At 38.2% G+C, this 25,260-nt stretch overlaps 1 protein-coding gene across 3 annotated transcripts in view; it reads right to left on the bottom strand.

Moving 5' to 3' along the window:
• Window positions 1–25,260, bottom strand: part of ARHGAP24 (Rho GTPase activating protein 24) — a 1,271,118-nt gene that overhangs the window by 424,895 nt on the left and 820,963 nt on the right. For all 3 annotated transcript variants that reach the window (XM_082262950.1, XM_082262951.1, XM_082262949.1), the window contains exon 3: window positions 21,052–21,139. In XM_082262950.1, the coding sequence (XP_082119076.1) occupies window positions 21,052–21,139 (88 nt within the window). The remainder of the gene's footprint in view (window positions 1–21,051; window positions 21,140–25,260) is intronic.

Raw genomic sequence — 25,260 nt, forward strand, 5'->3', positions numbered from 1 at the left:
GCAGCTGCCATGGAGATCTGTGAACTGTCTCCATTGAGAGCTGGTCACACTCTCCTGTTATGTGAACTGGATGTGGGGAAACCTGCATCCAATTCGCACTAATGTGCTTCCAGCCTTAAGGTAAGAGGATATACTTTAGATCTCAACCCCTAACTCTGCTGCCTACCTACCTCCTAACTCAGCTTAGCTTTTAATATATCAATTGATCAATACATTGTAAGATTAGACTTAGCAAAACATATTAGTAATACAAATATAGATATACTGCAATTTTATCAAGAGTAACACTGGAGTTGCTTGCAATAAATTCAATCAGATATTGTTGATATAATTATGGTGTGCTTACTGAGTTTGTAACATAGTGTAATCTCTACTGGCTTGTGGCTACCAAAAATGCAATTAGCTGAAACTGGTAGTATATTTGATGCTCTCAAGGAATCTTGCTTTGCTGGATTAATGAACAGACTTTGTTAGCTGTCATGAATTACCAGGATGGCATTCATCATGGTGGCATCAGCAATTAAGTGTCTCCTGGGAACCCTGAATTAAGATCATTTTGACTTGAGATAGCGAACAACAAGAAGGATTTGTCTAGAACTTGTTCTAAATGAGGTTCATTTTTTCCTTGTCTTGTTTGAAAGATCATAGTAACTCTAGATGAAGTACACCCTTCCTTAAGATGGTGTAAGTAGGATAAATACAACATCCCATGTGGCTTTCAGACAGAGCAATACAGGACAAGGATTTTTAAATTATTCTGCTATTTGCAATGCCCTCCACATGTCTGCAGTAGTGACAGTTTTGCGTAAACAGAAAAATTACTTTTCTGATGAAAAATAATCACATAATAAGCAGGGGGAAAAGATAAAAAAATTGCTGTGTGTACTTGAAGCATTGGTTATATATTCTACTGATAAATGTTTCTCTATCAAATAAAGTGATGGATTAGACTTTTACTTTGAAGAATGAATTGTATTGTCTTGAGAATGTTTTCAAAGGTAGTGCAAGGAAACCTTGTAAACTCTTTTTTACACAAAACAAAACTTTGTTGTTATTAAATGGAAAATATAGATAGTTTTGTCCATATTTTATATTCAATATTTTAAGATTAAAAAATATATTTTTTGGTCCGGTATGAAATATTTCAAATTAATAAGTGCCCCTTTTTGTATGAGTCACCAGGAGACGTTTTAGACTTTTTTTTGCGTTTTCCTTACTCTCCATTTTGCTTCTTTGATGTAAAGGCTGCTGTTTACAAGACTCAATAGTTTAAACGGAAATTTACAGACACAAGTGAATTAGACAAAGCAACAACTTGCAGTGCCTTGAAGGTTGTTATCAAATAGGTGTGCCTAGGATAACATGCTTTGTAAGTTAGTAGTATAAAACAAAATATATATTAAGAAAAAGTGTTTTTTCTTCAGAGATCGCTGGTATTTCATCATCTCCAGATCCCGCACTAGCAATTTTACATATTGGTATCGACAATTATCATACCCCTTCAGAATAGTAATAATCCATGTCCTCATTGCAGACGACCTAACACCAAACAGGTTAATCTTAATTATCAATATGAAAAACTACTATCCTCTAGAGTAGCCTCTTGCTCCCCTTTGATAAAAACTGGAAGGCATGGATGATTGGTACACTTGACACTCGGTTCTGCTATCTCAGTGGTATATTTATTAAAATAACTGTAATAAAATACCTGTCATTTCTTTTATTGGTACTACATAAATGTTGAACTGGAACACCTTACTGCTGTTAGGCTCTACTTAAAAACTATATGTAACCATAAGAATGTTTCTTTATGCCTTTATTTCTCTTACCTACAAAATACCTTGTACATTGCTCTTCTTGCTCTTCTTATCTGGTACTGTTGAAAACTCAATAAAAATGTATAGTAGAAAAAAAAAAAGAAAAAGTGTTTTTTCTTAAGATTATTTATTAGTTTGGTATATTAATTATCTGTGTCAGCTGTGCCCCACCACAGTGCAGAGATACTGCTTTTTTATTTTCGAAACAAAATATATGTTCTCCTGTTTGACTTGTGCCTAATATTGGGCACAATTTAAATAAAAAGAAAACATTTCCGACTGAACATTATGTTAATGTTTATTTCCACTCATGGCATTTAAAGGGCATTTTTGACATGCCAGTATTTATGAATTGACATTTTCTAATTTTGTTTGGAAGAATGTGAATGCATTACTTGTTGAGTATAAGCTTTCATTATTTGATTTTTGGTTTGATGATTTTCAACGCACATTAAACTAAACTCAAAATTATGCTTTGTGTCAAACATCAAACATGCATTTTACATTAAACTTGTTTATTATACATGCACAGAGGTATTTCACTGAAGGAAAACCACAATGAATTTTCAATAAAGCCCGTTATTACTGCAGCTTTTATCTGAATGCAATTGTTGATGTGACTTTCCTAATTTATCATATGGGTATCAGGACTCTGCTCAGATAAGTTCACTTATAGACCGTTTGTTCTTTATCAAGTCAGATTAGTCACATACAGTGCCTTGCGAAAGTATTCGGACCCCTTGAACTTTTCGACCTTTTGCCACATTTTAGGCTTCGAACATAAAGATATAAAACTGTAATTTTTTTGTGAAGAAACAGCAAGTGGGACACAATCATGAAGTGTAACGAAATTTATTGGATATTTCAAACTTTGTTAACAAATAAAAAACTGAAAAATTTGGCGTGCAAAATTATTCAGCCCCTTTACTTTCAGTGCAGCAAACTCTCTCCAGAAGTTCAGTGAGGATCTCTGAATGATCCAATGTTGACCTAAATGACTAATGATGATAAATAGAATCCACCTGTGTGTAATCAAGTCTCCGTATAAATGCACCTGCACTGTGATAGTCTCAGAGGTCCGTTTAAAGCGCAGAGAGCATCATGAAGAACAAGGAACACATCAGGCAGGTCCTAGATACTGTTGTGGAGAAGTTTAAAGCCGGATTTGGATACAAAAAGATTTCCCAAGCTTTAAACATCCCAAGGAGCACTGTGCAAGCGATAATGTTGAAATGGAAGGAGTATCAGGCCACTGCAAATCTACGAAGACCTGGCCGTCCCTCTAAACTTTCAGCTCATACAAGGAGAAGACTGATCAGAGATGCAGCCAAGAGGCCCATGATCACTCTGGATGAACTGCAGAGATCTACAGCTGAGGTGGGAGACTCTGTCCATAGGACAACAATCAGTCGTATACTGCACAAATCTGGCCTTTATAGAAGAGTGGCAAGAAGAAAGCCATTTCTTAAAGATATCCATAAAAAGTGTCGTTTAAAGTTTGCCACAAGCCACCTGGGAGACACACCAAACATGTGGAAGAAGGTGCTCAGGTCAGATGAAACCAAAATCGAACTTTTTGGCAACAATGCAAAACGTTGTTTGGCGTAAAAGCAACACAGCTCATCACCCTGAACACACCATCCCCACTGTCAAACATGGTGGTGGCAGCATCATGGTTTGGGCCTGCTTTACTTCAGCAGGGACATGGGAAGATGGTTAAAATTGATGGGAAGATGGATGGAGCCAAATACAGGACCATTCTGGAAGAAAACCTGATGGAGTCTGCAAAAGACCTGAGACTGGGACAGAACTTTGTCTTCCAACAAGACAATGATCCAAAACATAAAGCAAAATCTACAATGGAATGGTTCACAAATAAACATATCCAGGTATTAGAATGGGCAAGTCAAAGTCCAGACCTGAATCCAATCGAGAATCTGTGGAAAGAACTGAAAACTGCTGTTCACAAACGCTCTCCATCCAACCTCACTGAGCTCCAGCTGTTTTGCAAGGAGGAATGGGCAAAAATGTCAGTCTCTCGATGTGCAAAACTGATAGAGACATACCCCAAGCAACTTACAGCTGTAATCGCAGCAAAAGGTGGCGCTACAAAGTATTACCTTAAGAGGGCTGAATAATTTTGCACACCATATTTTTCAGTTTTTTATTTGTTACATTTTGAAATATCCAATAAATTTCGTTCAACTTCATGATTGTGTCCCACTTGTTGTTGATTCTTCACAAAAAATTACAGTTTTATATCTTTATGTTTGAAGCCTGAAATGTGGCAAAAGGTTGAAAAGTTCAAGGGGGTCGAATACTTTCGCAAGGCACTGTACATTTACACTGAATAGTAAATAAAACCACTGTGCAGTACTCCTAAGCAAGCAGCAAATGATGTGTAGCAAACATGCAGATACAGTATATAGTGTATTACCAACTAGACAAAGAAATTATTTTTTTAGAAAAATATATAAATTTTACATGATTATTTAGACTTAAAACTGAACTCCTAGCATTTTTTTATTTTTATCACGTAGTGGGGCTGTGTCCGCACTTCTTGGCTTAACTGCTCTTTTTGGTATAAGGGAAGAGCCAAGATATACTCACCTAACCCTCTGATCCTCCCAGAGCAAGACCGGTCTCTTCGGCTCCTGACACACCCCTTCCCCAGCGCAATGCGGTGGACTGGACCTAGCATAACCGTACCATAGATCGGCTCTGGATGTAAAGATGTCAGGAACAGTCCACCACTGGACATGGGAGTGCACAGTTTTCTGGAGGATCAAAGGATCGGGTTAGTATAGGCGCTGTGTCCACCCCAAGACACCACGAGCAGTTAACCCATGCAGTGCTGACACAGTCCCACTGCATGGAGAAAGAAAGTTTTGCCTGGAGTTGGGCTTTAGATAAATATTAGATAGGTTTAAAAAAAACTGAATGACTAAAGTTATTATTTCATCCTTAATTTATTTTTGTGTAGGTAAAATCCAATGTACACATTCCACAAAATCAACTGTATTAACATAAAAAAAATGTTTGCACACAAACAGAAATATAAGCTATGACATGTATCCATGTACTACCAATTGTTAATATTATTTTTATTATTATTGTAATTTCTACATATCAATAAGCAGAAAAGGAAAGCTAGCAACACTGTAGTCCTTATTGCAAAAGCTTATTGGCTACATCAGAGCATCATAAAACAAACAGCTAACATGTTTCGGCAGAAGCCTTATGCTGGTCATACACTATACAAAAAATAGTTCAAACTAATTTTCAAAAAAGGAACATCGTTTAATGGACATAAATGAATCTTTCTTCACATATACCTAGTGCAAACAATTTACTGCTTGTTCGACAGGAAATTTCCAAACTTGTCCTTCATTTTTTTTGGCTCAAAAACGTCACAACCGATTACCGATTTGTGCCCCTTAACTGACCGAAAAACGAACGAACTGTCCAAAATGAACGTAATTCAGTTGATTTTTTATATAGTGTATGGTCAGCATAAGTCATAGCAACTAAGGTTACAGTGTTGCCAGTTTTCCTGTTCTGCTTGTTGCATCCAGTATGGAAGGACACACTGAGCCTCGGCACCTGTGCTGTGGACCGCACACCAAGATTGCGCAGTCTCCTGCTGTGAGCGCTACACCTTCGTTATCTGTCTTCCTATATATATATATATATATATATATATATATATATATATCAATGGTAGAGAGCATGTGACCACTCCAACTGTATTTTTTGGCATTATATGGGATATTTCAGTAAACTTACAAGTCTGCATTGGTAAATTCTGCATTGGACATTTGATAATATACACCGGCAGTATCATTTTTCACATCCTTTATGAGTAAAAAGAAAGCCTTCAGCTCCAGTCAGTGACTTTATCTAGGCTGAGAAAATGTCATCAGTCTGCTGCAGAGCGAAGGATACATTTCCTCAATCTCCTCTCCCCCAGTGTAACTTTGTAAGTGTAACAAGTTGCAAGGTGAGAGCCTGCTGCGGGGCTTGATCTGTGAAGATTGCTAAAAATTTGCACCTGTACCAGAATTTACTAAATTGTGTCATCTTGGAGCTAGCATATCAGTTTATGAATTGGTGCTAATAATGATAATGATGTCTGAAGAAATATAACCGTATTAGTGGGAAGGGTTAGGTAATTACTGTGATCTCTGTGACAAAAAATAATTTCCTGTAAGTTTTATGCATTACTTGGCAGGCATGCACTTGACATGGAATCTGATACTAGGTCTGCTTTATAATTAAAGAGTATTACATTTGACAAAACATTTTTTTTTAATGTGCCCCCCTGCAGGTTTTTGCCATTGTGGTAGTACATTATGATAGACTTAATAAAAAATAAGAAGCGGCGCTAAATCCTAATAGTGCAATCATGAATAATCATATGGTAAATAATGTGGCATGAAAACAACTAAACATGCAGTGAATAAATTATGATCAAAATATATCATTGAAAAAAATCAATCATATGAAAGTGATATAATGAAATAGATGCAAAATCCAGTGTTAAGTGAACATAAAAAAAGGCCTTTCAATAAAAAAAGTATTTTTCAATATTAAACAAAAGTGTCCATAAAGTGCAAAAATGTGTATAAGTAATGTTGATTGAAGAAATCCACCACCAAGCACCAACACTTAGCATACGCTTCTGACCAGATAGCATGGACCATAAATTATAATGGTCATAAAAGCACAAAATAATCAGCTCAGCAGCATCTCCAAATGGATCCGGAATAAAAAAAAAAATGAACAAGCATAGTGAAGCCTGCTAACATTTAGGTATTTTTTTTTTTTATATATTAAATTTACATTTGATGAAAAAAGCATGATGTCCTCAGTAACAGCCAATTAGGGATTGACATCACGCTTGCTTAGCCGTCACTCAAGGTGTTCCTTTCTCAAGAGCTGAAAGTCTGCTGGTTTTTTACTCATTTGTGCCTGTTTACAACTCATCTAAGTTACTTTTTATATATTTTATATAAAAGGACTTAAATGTCAGCAGGCTTTACTATGCTTGTTCATTTTTTTTAATCCTGATCCATTTGGAGATGCTGATGAGCAGTCACAGCCTATCTCGGATGACGGGTTATTTTGTGCTTTTATGACCATTATAATTTATGGTCTATGCTATCTGGTAAGACGCGTATGCTAAGTGTTAGTGCTTGGTGGTGGATTTTCATCAATCAATGTTACTTATACACTTTTTGCACTTTATGGACACTTTTGTTTAATATTGAAAAGGACTTTTTCATTGAAAGTCTGTATTGGTCAATAGGTAGCATAAACCATTGCTAAAGCATGTAAGCATGTAAAACTACTCTTTTGTAATATTATTAAGCCTCCTAATGTACAATTATTGTACAGGGAGAGAGAACTCTAAATCAAGGTTCATTTCAGACATGTTAATCAAACAGCTTGGAAATGACTGCACACAGCAAGAGCACAGCTTACAGCAAAGTGTAAGTCAGCTCCCGATGAGCAGTGTCTTATGAAATCAAATGCTAATATATTCCAGAGCCTATTTGCTGCAGTTCTGCAAAAAGCTTGCTCGTTTATTAAAAAATGCTAGTTAGGCTACTAAAACATCCTGAAGTTCTGGATATTTACAACTGCAGAAAGAGGAATATTTAACTATAAAAAAAAAAAAACAATAAACTAATATGAAGATATACAAGAGAATATGACTGTAGCTGGTTTCTACTTTATTCAAAAGAGACTTTTTTATGTGTTATTCAGTTTGTTCATTTTAAAACCAATATTTATTTCAGAAGCTGTGCTTTTTATAAACTGACTGCTATGAAGCATGATAACACGATTAATAATAAATAATAAAACACATGTATTATAACCTAACGGTGAAGGCATTAGAAAACCAACAGAAGTAAAATGTTTCTATGCCTGTTATTTTATAAGTAATACATTCTGCCCTAATTTAATAAAATAGAACTGTTGTTATTCTGCCTTCCCAATCTAAGCACCACAAGTGTGATCCCTATAACAGACCCTGTTGCTGCAAGATAGCTATAAATTACAGTCTCAGTAGAATTAGCAGACAGTGACTTGATTTAAATTACATTGTTCAGATCATAGAAAGCTTACCCAAACATATCATATTCCTGCATGTGTCTGTTGTAAATCTCTTAGATTGTAAGCTCTAATGAGCAGGGCCCTCTGATTCCTACCGCATTAAAGTGTATGGTATTCGTACTGTCTACCCTCAAGTTGTAAAGCACTGCGTAAACTGTTGGTGCTATATAAATCCTATATAATAATATTAATAATAATATGTACTTTGTGTGAAATCCCTGGTATTCCTTCCAGTCCCCCTGCTTTTCTCATTTTAAACTGTTCATGTTAGGCATGGAAGCACATCCACCTTGATGATGGAGACAGAATATCAACCAAAAGTCAAGGAAAAAATACCAGAGACAACACAAAGAAACCTTGAGAATTTGGAGAAGATCTGTAAAGAAGAGTGGACCAAAATCCCTCCTGAGATATGTGCAAACCTGGTCACAAACTACAAGAAACGTCTTACCTCTGTGCTTGCCAATAAGGGTTTCTCCACCAAGTACTAAGTCATGTTTTGCTTGGGGATCAAATTCTTATTTTACTCACTAAACTGCAACTTAATTGATAGCATTTGTCTTTAATTTTTTTGGTGGATTTTTGGTTGATATTCTGTCTCTATCATTCAAAATACCCCTATGATAACAAATACAGACCCTTCATTTCTTTGTAGGTGGGCAAACTTATAAAATTGGTAGGAGATCAAATAATTATTTTCCGCACCGTATATGTGTGCTCATATATATATATAGGCAGGTCACTTGCAGTTATATATATATATATAGTTCTATGGGTTGTTGTACATGGTAAGGGTTCACTTATAATTCAAAACTTGTGCAGATCTTGCTATATGAACATCAGATAGGTCAAAAATCATAGTATGTCTAGCTCCAGCAATTACATGTGCTCAGAACAGAAACTTAAGACACACTGAAAAGAACGTGAGACTAGCTTTACAGAGCATCTCCCAGCTACAGAATGAAGAATGGACAGAATTATTTAAAGGCAAACAAACAACAATTCATTTGTAACATGATAGTTGTTATAAAGAACTTAAAAAACGATGTCATGGTGTGAACGTAAATACCAGTGATATTCTAATTTAGGAGCAGCCAATTTCTCCAGTTCTGGACTCCTTTCACCTCATGCACTTTATTATTATATAAAGCGGTTATAAATCCAGATAAGTATCCTACCTTGTAAGGATAGGGCACACAACAGCAGATTAATTTAACCACTTGCCATTGTTAGGTCATTTTAAAACGTACTGGACTTCTGAGAGTAAAGAAGCTAGAAGCAATGGGCATGTTGTCACTTCTGGTTTCATTCATTCATTCATTAAGTTATTCAGCTGGGGTGTGTGATTCATTAGCTGCAGTGGAGGGCAGAGGAGACACAGGGCCCTGACGTCTCCAAAAAATAATCTGTAACCTGCCCATGCCATCACACAGAGGGCTTGTTAGAAACACAGTAATGGAACCTAAGAGATAAGAGCTACATTATCTCACAAAAGTAAGTACACCCCCACATTTCTGTAAATATTTTATTATATCTTTTATTTTATTATATCAAAATAACTCAACACACAGCCATTAATGTCTAAACTGCTGGCAACAAAAGCGTGTACACCCCTAAGTGAAAATGTCCAAATTGGCCCCAACTAGCCATTTTCTCTCCCCGGGCGCATGTGACTCGTTAGTGTTACAAGGTGTCAGGTGTGAATGGAGAGTGTGTGATTTAAATTTGGTGTTATTGCTCTCACTCTCTCATACTGGTCCCTGGAAGTTCAACATGGCACCTCATGGCAAAGAACTCTCTGAGGATCTAAAAAAAAAAAAGAATTGTTGCTCTACATAAAGATGGCGTACCTTGGCACCCCAGATGTTTTGGAACTACATTTCCCATGATACTCATGCACTCTGCAGTGTAGTTGAGCATCATGGGAAATGTAGTTCCAAAACATCTGGGGTGCCAAGGTTCGCCATCACTGGCCTAGGCTATAGGAAGACTGCCAAGACCCTGCAACTAAGCTGAAGCACAGTGGCCAAGACTATAACATGGTTTAACAGGACAGGTTCCAATCAGAACAGGCCTCCCCATTGTCGACCAAAGAAGTTGAGTGCACGTGCTCAGCGTCATATCCAGAGGTTGTCTTTGGGAAATAGACATATGAGTGCTGCCAGCATTGCTGCAGAGGTTGAAGAGGTAGGGAGGTCAGACTGTCAGTGCTCAGACCATACACCTCATCAAATTGGTCTGCATTGCTGTCCTCCCAGAAGGAAGCCTCTTTTTAAGATGATGCACAAGAAAGCCTGCAAACCATTTGCTGGAGACAAGAAGACTAAGGACATGGATTATTGGAAGCATATTCCGTGGCCTAATGAGACCAGGATAAACGTATTTGGTACAGATGGTGTCAAACGTGTGTGGCGGCACAAAGACATGTGTGTCTTGCCTACAGTCAAGCATGGTGGGGGGAGTGTCATGGTCTGGGACTGCATGAGTGCTTCCGGCACTGGGAAGCTACAGTTCATTGAGAGAACCATGAAGGCCAACCTGCCAACTGTGACACACTGAAGCAGAGCACGATTTCCATCATGATTATATATATTACAACATTATAACGGCCCCAAACACACCTCCAAGACGACCACTGCCTTGCTAAAGAAGCTGAGGGTAAAGGTGATGGACTGGCCAAGCATGTCTCCAGACCTAACCCCTATTGAGTATCTGTAGGGCATCCTCAAACAGAAGGTTAAGGAGCGCAATGTCTCCAACATCCTCCAGCTCCATGATTTCATCATGGAGGAGTGGAAGAGGACTCCAGTGGAAACCTGTGAAGCTCTGGTGAACTTCATGCCCAAGAGGGTTAAGGTAGTGCTTGAAAATAATGGTGTCCCACTTTCAACTTTTTCACTTAGGGGTGTACTAATTTTTTTTGCCAGCGGTTTAGACATTAATGGCTGTGTGTTGAGTTATTTTGAGGGGGCAGCAAATTTACACTGTTATTCAAGCTGTACACGCACTACTTTACATTGTAGCAAAGTGTCATTTCTTCAGTGTTGTCACATGAAATGATATAATAAATTATTCACAAAAATGTGAGGGGTGTACTCACTTTTGTGAAATACTGTATGTTATGTTATTAGAAGGGGAGCATAAGCACTGTGATGGCAACACTGCAGATTCTATGAACCCGCAGATCATTACCACTGAGAAATCAGTGGTCCAAACGACTGGCAGAATCAAAGGATAATTATTATAAGAGAAATATTCTAATAAATAAAATAAAGGGCACAGGAAAATCCTAAGCATTATTAGAAAGGTTTTAATGTTTTTTGGGGGGTTTTACTGACACTTTATTGAGGCTGCCTGTCACAGTGGTTCCAGTTTTCTACCTTATGCTTCTTGCAGTGTAGACCCAACAGGAAGAAACCTCTCCAAAGTAAGTAAAATACTATGCCAGACAGTTGTCACCAGAACATGTGTTTTCTTTTGAAGAATTCTAAAAATGTTGAATTATGTTTTGTTATAGATCACACAAATCAACAGAATAAACAGGGAGAGTAGTTCTCCCCAGAGGGGACACTAACAGCAATAAAAACTAGATAGGGGTTCTAGCCTCCAACCACACTAAGTGTATTAAATACACTTTAATGATACTACCTGTCAAAGTAATGACCCAGGTGCTCTTTGCCTTCAATTTGCCTGGGATTTCAGGATTTCAAGGTTCTTTGCTGGAAAGAAGAACTGACATGCAGGCACCTGGAAGACTATATAATGCATAAGTAACATCACTTTTAGAAAATAATCTCAAAAGGTACTGGATGCATTTTGATCTGTGTGAAGCCCGTTCTGTTCAACAGAAGTTGATAATTAGACTGTCTTCGGTCGAACAGTCCTGCTGGAAAATCAGCATTCGATCAGCCACTGCAGCATTTCATCAGTCTCTGTATTCTGACAGGGGAGGAGTCCCCACTGTCAGAATACAAAAGTGCAGCAAGAAGGTTTCATGCATCCACACCACGTGTCTTTCAGGGCCTCTGGCAATACTTTTACACTTGCAATCGGTTCGTTTTTGTCTAGGGTAATGTTAAAAAGCAACTTTATTTCACTTGTCTCCCACTTATCTAGCACTTAGTGCACTCCTCTTCAACAAGTTGTGGGTGGGCTCTCTGTTTTCTCACTTAAATACAGGACTGCTGGCCCTGCATTGTCTGTGATGGCGTGAGAGTGTGACCGATGGATGGAACACCAAAAGGAAAAGGCTTCAGAGGCCCAGTGGCATGAAGGGGAGGAAGCCTGCTAGAATAAGGAATACGGCAAATAAAACTGCACTTAAATGTACCCTAGACAAAAACAAGCAGTTAACCCTTGCAGCATTATGTATTGCAAAAATTGTTTTGAATTTTTCCCTTCTGTTTTGCTTCTATGGTTAACCAAAAATATCAAAATAAGAAGAAATAGTCAGTTAAAAGATAAAATAACAAAATCAGCATTTTGCTACAATATTCATTTATAATCCAGAGATTTCCATCACAGTACTCTGCCGTCCCGTGTCTGATTGCCAGCATCACTCAGCAGCCCACTTCATCTGAGCCTAGATCGTCCTGAGCCCACTCCAGCCTGTGACTGGACAGTGAAAGGAGAAGCAGTACTGTGACGTGCTCATCTCTATCTCACTCTGCTTTATCTACCTATCAACATGCTTCTTATCAATACATGATATGATTGGGTCTTTGTTCTGCTTCTTCCTAACACACTCCAGCTCTGCTGGACAATGGACCTCAAAAGACCGATGCCAGGTCAAAAGCAGGTATTTACTCTATGTATATTTAAAAAAATATATATATAATTAAAGATATGCAATTTGTGTCTTTTTATTCTGCTTAAAATTCAGCTTTAACATTTGGTTATTTTACAAGATTTGCTTTTTCCTCTGTGTATGAATTGAAAACCATAACTGTGTGGCAGATCAGATTACTATAAATAGTGTACATAGATTAAACGTAGCATTTAAAGAAAAAAAACTTGACTCATCTCTTCGTGCTTGACTTTAGATATTTATTCACATTATGGTCTGTAAATTAGGCTTCCTGGCTGTATTACTTTGTAATTAATATTTACCAGACACTATAATAATGAAAAAAGGGACTAAAGGAATCAAAAAGCCCTCACTGTGATTTAAAAAATATATATATTATATTTTTCACAGATGAATCTGCAACTTGAGAACAGTTTGGAATTTCCTTCGAGTTGTCTTCCAGAGGATCGTTTTAATTCACAACACATCTCATTCCCATTTCAAGGCTCAAGATTCACTGAATCTCTCCTACTTACATTCTCTAAATTATTTGCATGCATTATGAATAAGAGAAAAGTTTATAGCTGCCCACAAATGCGTGAAACAAGAACACTGACTGTCTAATATCCTGTTTTCGTGTTAAAGCATTCAGTGACCCAAGCGAAACTAATTTTTCACCCAAACACATGAAGGAGAAAAAATGCATACTTGGATTTAAAGTCAGACGCAATGCCATAGCCAGAATTGTTTGACATTAGACATTAATCATAGCTTCTAAAAGTCCCTCATTTGGAGGGACCATACCATTAGGATTAAGTCCACCTGTATCTCTTTCCTCCTTAATTGTACTACTTTTTTGGTCTGATGTATTAACCTCTATAAAAATGTACTGTTTAAATACCAAAATTATTATACAGCACTAAATCTTTCATCCAACGTCTAAATCATTGCAATTGTCATTTTGCAATGTCAGTTTCTAAAAAATAAATGGTGAAATAGCTTTTATGTGCATAAACAATATGTTTTTACATAATAATGTACAATAATTCTTTGTAGTTCACATAACTGGGGAATGTGACAGGGGCATGTTCTTCGCTCACAAACTTTGTACTAAAAGATGTCCCCTTTTCACATTTCAGAATGTTGAGAGGCATGTAACCAGCATGTTTTTTTTTTTTTTTTTATCAGGTCAATAGATTGATTGAGTGCAGTTCTGACATTTAGGTTCACAGGTAAAATGTATTTCTAAGTTAGCGAATCCTGGTTGTTGTCAAAGCAAATTCGAATGTGTCAATTACTATATATTGTATTGCATTGGTTTCTCTGTAGAATGTAAGCAGTACTAGATGCAACATATTCTAAGAATACTCAGTCCTAATAGAAAATAGTCAAATAACATTCAATCCTAAGAAACAAAGCCTAAGAACATAGGCGTGTGCACATTGTGTGCCTGGTGTGCCTGGGCACACCCTAATCATCCAATGTGGTGCAAATTCCCCCTGTTTAAACCCTTTATATTTCACCAAACGGGCTACTAAAAAATTTGTAAAAATAATAAAAAAATAAAATTGTAAAAATAATAAAAATACAATAAAAAAAAAAATGAAAACTACTGACACCATGAACTGCCCTACTTACACCAATCTTTGCTCTACTGACACTGTCTACTGCTCTATATACGCACACACATATGTTTAAGCTTTGAGGTGCACACTCTAATGCAATAGGCTGTGCACACCTATGCCTAAGAACATTCAATTGTAAAAGAAAATACCATAGGAACATTTGGTCCTAATAGAAAATGCCCTTGACACATTCATTTGTCAGGTAAAATACACTGACTCTAAGGTAAAATAATCAAAGAATGTTTGATTTTTGCCCTGTTCACACAAAAGTTACAGCTCTAAAACTAATGAGCAGATGTTATTTAATTAACAGAACGAATGTACGTGCAGTTTTGCTTGACAAATAGCTCTGCAACTTTTTTTTATAAATAGACCCAAAAGCCCCATGCAGTAATAGAAAAAAAAAAGAAAGTAAAATGTTAAGCGTGTTCATTTGGGAATTAAGAAAAAAGCCAAACTTTTAAGGGCAGCGAGGTGCACACAGTTTCACTCATTGAGCTGCTTAGGCCGAATTTCTATATAGAAATGTTTTCTCTTGTGTGTGTATGCAATTTGGATAGTTCAGATTATTATATTACTGATATTTGGATTTGCATATTTTTCCTTTTGTGTGTGTTTGATTATCATCTGGGCACTGTCTGATACTTACAGACCCAAAAACCCTTCTCTAAGCAATTATCCAGCTTCATCACTATATTTTATCTGACTTGCTCATCAAGGATAATATAAAGAATTCCACAATCATGATAATATCATTTGGAAAATAAACTGTTTTCCCAAGGGTTCTAAAACGTTATGTGATAATAATGACAACTGAGACCTAGATGATGATCAATATTCAATTAAATGGCTGCCTACAGCTTTTCATATACTGTATAAATCCATTTTCATTTGCTTGTTATTTCGGCATCATGTTCAGGCTAAAATAGAAAATGCTGAAAATAACCTTTATATCATACAATCCCTTTGAAAGAAGCTTATTAATTTCAGGATGGTATTAAACCCAAAAGCAAACATTTACTATATTACATTTTGTCATTTCTTACATGTAACTGTAATGGTCGTGCGTACTGGGCACACAAATAGCTGTGTGTATGGCTGCCATTTTGCTCCGGTCACAAGTCTTCCATGGCATTTTTTCATAAGAAGGCATAGCACAGTGACCTTTTCCTCCCCCCTCCCCCTCCTCCTACTTTCAGCGCATATAATCCACAACCCCTTACCTCTTAGCTGTGTGGCAGACATCTCTTATTTGTCTGTTAATAGGGCTAGCAGAAGCTAACCCCAATGCACAAATTAAAATCGTCTTACTTAGCCGCTTCAGTGACTAGAAAGTTAACAGACTTTGGGTCATAAATATCTTAGTTGGAATCCCTAGAATACGCATATATGTCTCTTGAAAGAATCCATCATCCCATCATATTTTTTAACTTCTGAAATCATGACAACATAGCCAGAATAAAGTCATATTCACCCGTATTGGGTAGCATTTTAAACCCAAACACCTATAGTAGATGTTATGGGGAACCAAGGGGATCCCTTAGCCTCCTAGGTAATGTAAACATCTAAAACCTGTCATATTTATTTCAAAGTGAATTTCGGGCTGGACAATAATCTGCATGTTAGCAAACTGTAAACTGTAGCTATATAGCTAAAGAAAACTGTATCTGGAACTTGGTCATAAATATGGTGACATCCCAGCAGCCACTCCTCAGACGCTTAATTGGTCAAATGGTCTCTGACAACACCGCCTTGATATCAGATAAAAGGAGATTGCTCCTGAAGTTGGCAGCTCTCATTTTAACATAAAACAATGGAACACCTAACAGGACATGTGAGAGCCATTGTACAGTTTTTGCTTATTCCTTTTCAACTCCTTTTTATCTCTCTGTTGCTTTATTGTCTCTTTGTTTCTTTGGAATGCCTTTTGCTTTATAAACACTTTATTTGCTCCATTTTGACCTTTTCATTATTAAACGCTATTTCTGAAAGTGTTGAAATTGTCCCTAAGACTCTATTGCAAACTGAAAGAATCTCTGTCTCTTGAAGAGTGCTACTGTATATGAGAAATCTCTGAATATACCTGTGTGTGGTGATAGGGTGTGTACAGACATTTATTTTAAAATCAGAATTGGTGTTGCTAAGATTGTGAGTTTCCTCCTTCTCAGTAAAAAGATAGTGGTGGCAGTTTAAAAGGTTAGCTAGCTTAACCCAGTGACAATCGCTCTCAGTCTGTTGCGATTTAGATTGTGGTCCCGCAAGCTGAAAAATCTTTGTGCCAGGTGTGGCTGAGAGTGGCATTGTTACAAGTGACAGTGCAGTGTGAGATTGGCCAGTTCTTTGTCATGGGTTGGTGAGAAGGGCAGGGGTCGGATACCCCCTTTGTCACAGTGATGGCTGCATTACTTTCTTTTTTAGGCTTTCTTCTTTCTGTTTTCCGCTGGTGAACCAGCTAGGAAGTCTGTTGTTTTTCAAGAACAAGCTATCCAGAAGAAATCGATTTACAGATATGAGACAAGACAGTTAACACTAGCAGGGGTGCTTACAATGATCATATTTTATTTTTTTTATTTATGTAAAACCTTTACTCCAAAAGGAAAAAACTCTTTGCTGTAACTGCTTATAAAGTATGAGCTAGAGATTAGGTTCAGTTTATTAGTGTATTTAAATCTGCTAGTCCATCTAAAATGTCCCTCCCTCAAGACTGACAAGGCTGCTGTCTAAAGGTTTCCCCTGTGCTCATTCTTTCAGAATGGCGGCACTCTAATATAGAAGGTCTGGCCAGATTTCTAGGTGAAAAAAGTCTTGAAAAGAAAATTAATGCAGCCATCAAATCTAATGATTGACAGGCTACAATATAGTACATTTCTGGTTTTTAATACCGCTTTAAGTGTGTCATTTACAATTAAAATGATACTTAACGCTTAACATAAAATATACATTTAGGTCATTTGCCCAGCATAGTCAACAATACAGTGATCAATACTTTTGTTGTCTTTCTTGAAAGTAAGGCTATAATTCCCAACTTGCAAACAGTATCTCATTAGTAGTGCATATAAATAATAAACATTGTGATCACAGCAGTCTCTAAAAAAATCATTGGGTAAATATAGCTATTACTGTATCCTCATATACTGTAGCAGGAATAAATAGGCCTAAAGCATTCTAAAAGCAGCAATCTGCAATTCATGAAATCTTTTTATACTGTTGCTCCAGATAGCTGCAATCAGAGTTGATCCCTCATGCAATGAATACCAAAAACAACTTATAAAATGCATTGTTACAGTGTATTGCGTCTATTCACACTGGATAAAGAGATTTGGTTTATGCTGAATATCATTTTTCTCCTTTAGTATATGCTAGTAAAGCCAGAAGGAAGTCTAGACAAAATAAAGCTCCACAGAAATGCTACTGTAGTCTAATTTTAACTGGAAATTGTTTGTCATTACCCCCCCCCCCCCTTTTTAATTGGAAATCTATCTAACAGGGACACAGACTAAACCAAAAAAACATTTTTTGCAGAGTAGGGAAGGGTAGTGTCTGAAAATTATTTTTTCTTTACAGAATAACACTGTTTACGAGACATGTGAAATTTGATTTGGCTTGAATACAAGTTTGGATGAATTTATGGTTAGCTTCCCGCCAAATGCCTACTCCCCTGTCTGACATTTCTCAAATAGCTAATGGGCGGAGTCACCATATGATGTCAGCAGGTGATCCTGCCCCTTGTGAGGTCATTGGCCCGGCATGCCCCAGTCGGTGAAGTCACATCAGGGGACTCCGCCCCTTAGCTATTTAAGAAATGTCAGGTGGAGGAGCGGCATTGGGCAGGAATGTTTGATGAAGCCGGAGGTTTTTTATGTTTCTTTTTTCAAATGGCGGCAGATGATGTGATTGACAATGGATCTACATCAGTGGAACTTTGTTTTTTATTTTTTAATAAAGGTATTGTCAAAAACTCATGTACTGTCTTTATTCACTTTTTACACTTTTTTGGTGAATATGTTCCCCATACTCATTCACATAGGAGTTGAGGGCATGCGGCCTGGTATGGTTCAGGAGGTTGAGGGTGCTCGCTTACCCCTCCCCCCCTTTCCTGGCCTGCCAGGCTGCAAGCTCAGATAAGGGTCTGGTATGAATTCTGGGGGCGAACCCAACTTCTTCTTTTTTTTTTTTTTTGGTGTGAGGTTTCCCTTAGAAAGGCCTGGTATGGATTGAAGGGGGGCCCATGCTGGTTTTCAGAATTTTCTATTGCCGGCATTGTTTTGTTTACATTTAAGCTGTCAGTGGGAAAGCACACTTTGTATAGTTCGAGAAGGAGGGAACATGCTCAAATAGAACTCTGGTATATATTTTTTAGGGGGGACCCTGCTTTTTTTTTATTTTTTGAGTGGGGTTCGCCCTTAAAGCCCATACCAGAGCAGAATAGTCTGATAAAGAATGTGGAGGGGACTCAGCACTATTGTTTTTTGTAGAGCCCCTCTTAAAATCCATATCAGACCAGAAGAGCTCCCACACTTTTTTTTATTATCCCCCCCCCTTGTTTACATTCACCTGTGAGTCAGGAATCCCTGGCTGACTGGTGAATGTGCCAGGTGGAAATGAACCACAACAGTGACAACCAGGAACCTTGAGCAGGAAGATGTCATATTTGGCAGTAGTAGTAATACCACTGCTAAACTTCTCCCTTCCCACTGCAGCTTGTGGTTTACCTGTTCGTACACCAATTTGTTTAGCTGTTCACACAGGAATCGCTCTATATATTTTTTATTTTGCTGAGGTCTCCCTCTTGTCATTTCCCCTTCTTGTTGAATGTTCTTAGCTTATAGTGTTAAGCCTCGTACACACATACCGATCGTCGGCTGAACGATTGGCCGTCTTTTGTCCAGGGCTGTCATGTCTGTTGAAAACTGCAAAAGACTGCACACGAATTTTGTCGGCCAACAACAGCCGACTGCAGAAGTGATGTCATGTGATGGTTGACTTTCCTTGTCTTTTTTCTTTTCTGAGCATGCCCAGTCTTGTTAATCTGCTGTCTGTCGGCCGAAATCTGTACTGACTGGCGAACAATCGGCCGTTCTGGTGACGGCCAACAAAATTTTTAATGCTTGCATGACAGATTCTGTTCGGCCGAAAATGCGCTGTCGGCTGTCGGAAGCATCATACTAACAAGCCTACAATCGGCCGATCGGTCGTCGGCCGAATATTTACGGCCGACAATCGGTACGTGTGTATGGGGCTTTAGGCTATTTTCTCTATTGATCGAATATTTTTTAACTTTTCTGGCTGAATGTTCTTAACGCTATTTTCTCTTAGGATTACATTCGCTCTGTAAAAGGTAACAAATAGAAGCTGAGATTACATACTTATTACAAACATTACAAGTATTATTCATGATTTTTGCATGAATGCTCAGACATACGCAAAGCAATTTTTTTTATACACAGACACCTTAGTGTTTATTGGAATCACAAAGCTGCGACTTTGAACTATTGCGGCTTTGTAATATTAGTAAAACAGAAATTTTTGATTTGATACTTTAACTATACTGCATACAATTGAACATTTTTGATTTGCCCTGAAAACTGGCATCCAAATGAAAACAGGCCACAAAGCACAAACTTTTAACACTTAGAGTATACTGTATGTGGCAATAAAATGTACACCGTATATTGATTAAAAGAGTATGTCAGCAATACCAGATAAGTACCTTGGGTGAAAAATAACCTCTCTCTTACCATGAATACAAAGCTCCTGCGTTATCTAAAGACTGAAGAGCCAAGATCACATGAGGTGTGCCTACCAGGAATACAGTGGGTGTTTCAAATCAATAAGGGGAGAGACTATGGAGAGTCTATTGGACCCTGACTAGTCTTACATCAAGATAAATGACAAGCTAGGCACAACACTGTGCAGCATTAGGAAGTTAGAAATAAAGTCTGCACATGTAATTAGTAAATATGGTTGCCCCATGTGCCTATAAAACACTGAACAAACACGTGTTTTTGTACATTAACACCTAATTATGATTCTTAACATTAGGAAGCGTAGTGGAGTGCCCATTTATTCACCACACTCAGATTCTGGTGCAGGCCCCTTTAACTCCTCTGGGTTATTGGACACACCCAAGGAAAATAAGATTTTCTGCTCACCTCCATCAGCAGCTAAAGGAGCCCACACCTAAAGAAGCAGAGAGCTGGGGTTTGCAGGCAGGTGAAAGGCCCTACACTGTCAGAACTGGCATGTGGGCAGCCAGGAAAGACCCTAGTAGCATGCAGCTACTCCCTAATGGCTACAAGGTACCGCAATTCCTGTAGCTAGACTATATTGTACTATGCAGTTACATGTTACATTGATGCTGCCACATATAAATTGTCATATATAGTCCATGTTTGGATTTTTCTGCAGTGCCTGCATGCTTTTTGCCCCCCTGAACCTGTTTTGCATTATTACTTCTAACATTGCACCTGTTTAGTAAAATGCAAGTTCTGATTACTCAAGATCTGATTGTTTAGACCTATACTGGTAAAGACGATGTCTTTCACATGTACCATATAGCTAGCAAACATTATATGGATTACATTTGCCCTTTAATCACTGCAAGACAAAATATGGAAGTGAGCAGATATTAGGGTAAATTTGCATGTATAAACTCAAAAGCTCAGTCAAAGCACACGTGTGCATAACTAAAATTAGATCTTACCTGGAACAACTTCGAATAAGAATTTCCCTGGACTGTCTTCATTGCATGGATGCTCCACCACTCTGTTTCCAGGCAGAAAGATGGTACCCTGGAAAAATGAAATGATTCTATTAAAATGTATCTCTACTGTCAAAAAAATAAAAACATTGGTTTTGGGTTTTTCCACTTTTAGGTTATACAAAATGATACTACATGCATCAGTGGGTTGTTAATATGCTTTTCAGTATTATATGTTCAGATTGATGGGCATTTGTATGGCCAGTTTGAGAGGTCCATGGGGACAGTCAGGCAGGGCCACCAAAGGATCCTCTGCTGGGCCCGTTATGTAATATTATATCTGGTGTCTCAGTAAGCTCCAGACTTTTACCTTCCACTACAAACTGGGTGTGTGTCCAATACTAGGTGCTGCAGCCCTATTAGATCCTGTCTAGGTCCTTCTTTGAATAATCAGCTGCTGGTAATACAGAGATATAACCACCACCCTATGCTACACCACTTCTAATGAGGTACAAGCAGCTTAAGTCTGCACACTAGTAAAAATAAAACAATAGCACTTCACCAGCTGAAATTGTTTACAGTACCTTTCACATGAAACCATGAATTATGACAGATTAGATTCCTAGACGTTTGTAGAACTGAGCTGAAACACTATGTAGGTCACTTACATTCTAATAGATTTGAATTGCCTTGATAATCTTTGAACTTAAACTTTAAACTTAAAACAATGTAAAATTTTAAACTATAGTGTGTAGAAAATGTCTTGTTTCCTAATTGTGGACTGGTGCCTACAACTGTATAAAAAAACTGCAAAAGAAGTCTAAGAAGGAAAACAGGAATGCCACTTTATCTTTCTCAGCCATTTATATAAGTAGGACAATGGATTTTGGGTATGTGAATTTATAAACTGTTACTGAAAAAGTTAATAAAACCAACCAAAAGATGTGTTTTCCACAGATGGTCTTCATTATACTTTGTTCAATATAATAGTCACAGAAAAAATTTAATAATTTTGACTTGTTTGATTGCCTGATTGTTCTGAAAATTTCCCAATAAAATATAAAATAAATAAATATACAGTATATACAACACATGCTGACAAAACAAATATTGCCTAAATATTCTTATCTGAATCTTTGTGTTTTTGTGTCTTTGTGTATTTCAGGATGGAGGCTTCTATAATTTTATCCACAGGGTTTTTTTAACATCAAGATGTCATCTACAAAGACAGTCAAAGTCTTGCTCAGACTTGAAATGGCCAGATCCCCTATAGGAACAGCAAGCTTTTTAAAGTAGAAGTTCAGTCTAAAACTAACTAACTGGCAGCCACATCCTAAGACTAATCTATCTAACCCTGTAAAGGAAAAATCTCTATACACACCTTTTCTGCAGCCGATCCGGTCCGGTCTCCAGTGCCGGATGCTGTGTGGAAGAGACAGCTGGCAACGGCTGGGAAATGCCTGGGAAGTGATGCCATCCATAGAGTTACTATTGGGCTTATGTTATCTTCTGCCTCTCTTGCACCTGCCTACACAGAGAAGCCACCACTGACAGCTCAGCTTGGGACTGGACCAAATCGGGTCCAGAAAAGGTATGTATAGCAATCTTTGCTTTACAGGCTTAGATAGATCAGTCTTAGAATGTGTCTGCCAGTAGATTTAGAGTTAGGTTTAGGCTGAACTTCTGCTTTAAGGAACCCCTCCTCAATAGGATATTGTTGAGGAACACGCTCAGGGGAAGTAAAGATCTTTTCAGGATTAGGCCAATCACAATACATAACAACTTGCAATAGTGAGTGTACTGAAAATGTTTTAACAGGCTGGGGACTTTTAAGAGAACCCTGCTGGAAACCTTAGGTATGATTGACACAGTTTACTCCAGTACATTTGTACTTTTCCAATAAGAACCAAAATGGTGTCCCTAAGTTTTGGAGTTATGTCAGAGAACTGTGACTTCTTATGTACCAAGTCATCACACACAGATAAGGTACATTCCTCTTCAACCTTGAGCAGAAGAAGCTGCAGTCGGAGAGAAAACAGAGATGGACCCCAGAGGATGTATGCTTTTAGCCCCTGCACTGTGAGTGGCTAAAGCTTTCTCCATAAATGCAGAAATAGAGAAAGATTCTTATCTGGATAAGAAAGAGCAGGGAGCCAGAGCAGGGAGCCTTCCCCTAAGGGGTTAAAGAGGACTCTGAGAAGTTTTGCAACTCATGCAGGGGACCATGGCTGCTAGTGTCAGGTCCTTTAGGCGGTACATCACAACTCGGAACTGTCAGCAAAACTCCCAAAGAGGGAGAGGGAATACATTTAGAAGGGTGTCAGCTCCAAAAAGGTTAGGGACAAATCTGTTATTCGCAAAAAAATGGGGAGAGGGGATGGGAAGAGGACCACGAGAAGATCACTCAAACGCCCTGAGGATCCTGGGACGTGAGGATGTGACACCAGATATACATATAACCATCCAAGTACTTAACGGCGTATAGCCGGCGAGCCAAGCAACTGAAAACATATGAAAAAATAGAAACAAAGAAGTTGCATAAAAAGGCTCAAACAGAGGTATATGGTGGGTAAAAATGTGTACTTTATTGAAACCGATAAAACCTGCAAGGCAATTAATGAATACAAAATGCAAAATATAAAAAGCTCATGGACATAGGATAAAACCACAGAACAAAAGGTCCGCCTCTAAGATGACACTGATACCTCACTATAGCTCCACCCACCACCCAATCAACACCCGGCCATCCAAATGAAGAAGAAGCGTGCTGCATCACGCGAAACGCGTTGACGTCACACGCGGCCATACCTCACGACCTCGGCTCCACCCACCACCCGGATCTTCACGCCGCTGCCGCTCCTTTTCATCTGAACCGCTGAAGTCCTGCTGCAGCTTCCATCCCACCAACAATCACCGGCAATCTCCCGCTCCTCTGGTGGGCACCACGGCACCTCAATACCTTTAACTGGTCAACTGGACATCACACACCTATATTTCCTGGAAATCCATTAACGCTGTTCATCTGGCATGTGAGTCCTGGCTTATCTGTTTCAATAAAGTACACATTTTTACCCACCATATACCTCTGTTTGAGCCTTTTTATGCAACTTCTTTGTTTCTATTTTTTTCACAAATCTGTTATTCACCAGTGATGATCTGAAAGTATGACAGTGCACTAAGCAGGGAACTAGCACATGCCAAATAAACTTTGCCCCGCTGGTGAGCATACTCCAGCATGAGTTTTCAGAGACAGGGTTCTACCAGATGGGTGTGTCACAGCCCTGACCTGTAGCTAATAGCTACAATAAACCACGGGTGTTTAGGAGAGCAGAGAGAACCAGTGTTCAGAGGGCACATTACAGGCTGGCCCCACTTTTTTTTCTTAAGGTAAGGCTATGTCGAAGATAGGCCAAACCTGAAAAGTTGCAAAATGAGTTCTACTGGCTCTGCAGCAACTGAATATTTTTGTTACTAGAAAGAATATCTTATTAAAAGGTGGAAAAAAGGTAAGAAGTAGTTTGCTTTTCTCAGGGGAGTGAAGACGCCCATTCCCAGAGGACACTAGCAAAGAACTGAGGCAGGGTGGAAGGGGCTGTCCTGTTTGCCAGTGTCCATTCTTCTAAAAGCAGTAGTACCAAAATACTTCATCCTGTGTCCCCACTGCATGATTAAGAAGGGTATTTTGTTATTGCCTCACTCTCTACTGGAGAGACCTCTTATCCCATCTACTTCCTCTGACCCCTTTCACCAGGACAGAAAGTAAGGGGGTCAAATGGGGTGCCAATAAGTACAATACATATTTCTGAATGAGGTTCCAGCTAAAGCCCACGCTACAAAAAGCTTTGGTGCAATTGGGCATCAAGTCATTCTTTCCTACAACCCGGTAACCTACTGTTTAACTGAAGGTGGGTGATTACACTAATTTTCTGTAATAAACCTTAGTACCCCTATCACTCATAGCACAAAGTCTATGATTCAAATACACAGTGCAGAATTTCTAAGAAGTAGGGGAACTGGTTTACATTTTAACATTTGTTACATTTTAAATACAATGCTGTGGCATTAATCATGCAGTCTCTACCAATGGGAAGGACTGATGTTTGAACAAAGCAGCTGGTTGGCCAGTTCTGTCTAAGTATCAGTTCCTCCACTTTCATTGGTGAAGTCCATGGGGTTGATATACTAAAAGTGGAGAGTGCAAAATCTGGTGCA

The sequence above is a fragment of the Pelophylax lessonae genome (genome assembly GCF_965119305.1).
Source record: "Pelophylax lessonae genome assembly, chromosome: 1".
NCBI lineage: Eukaryota > Metazoa > Chordata > Amphibia > Anura > Ranidae > Pelophylax > Pelophylax lessonae.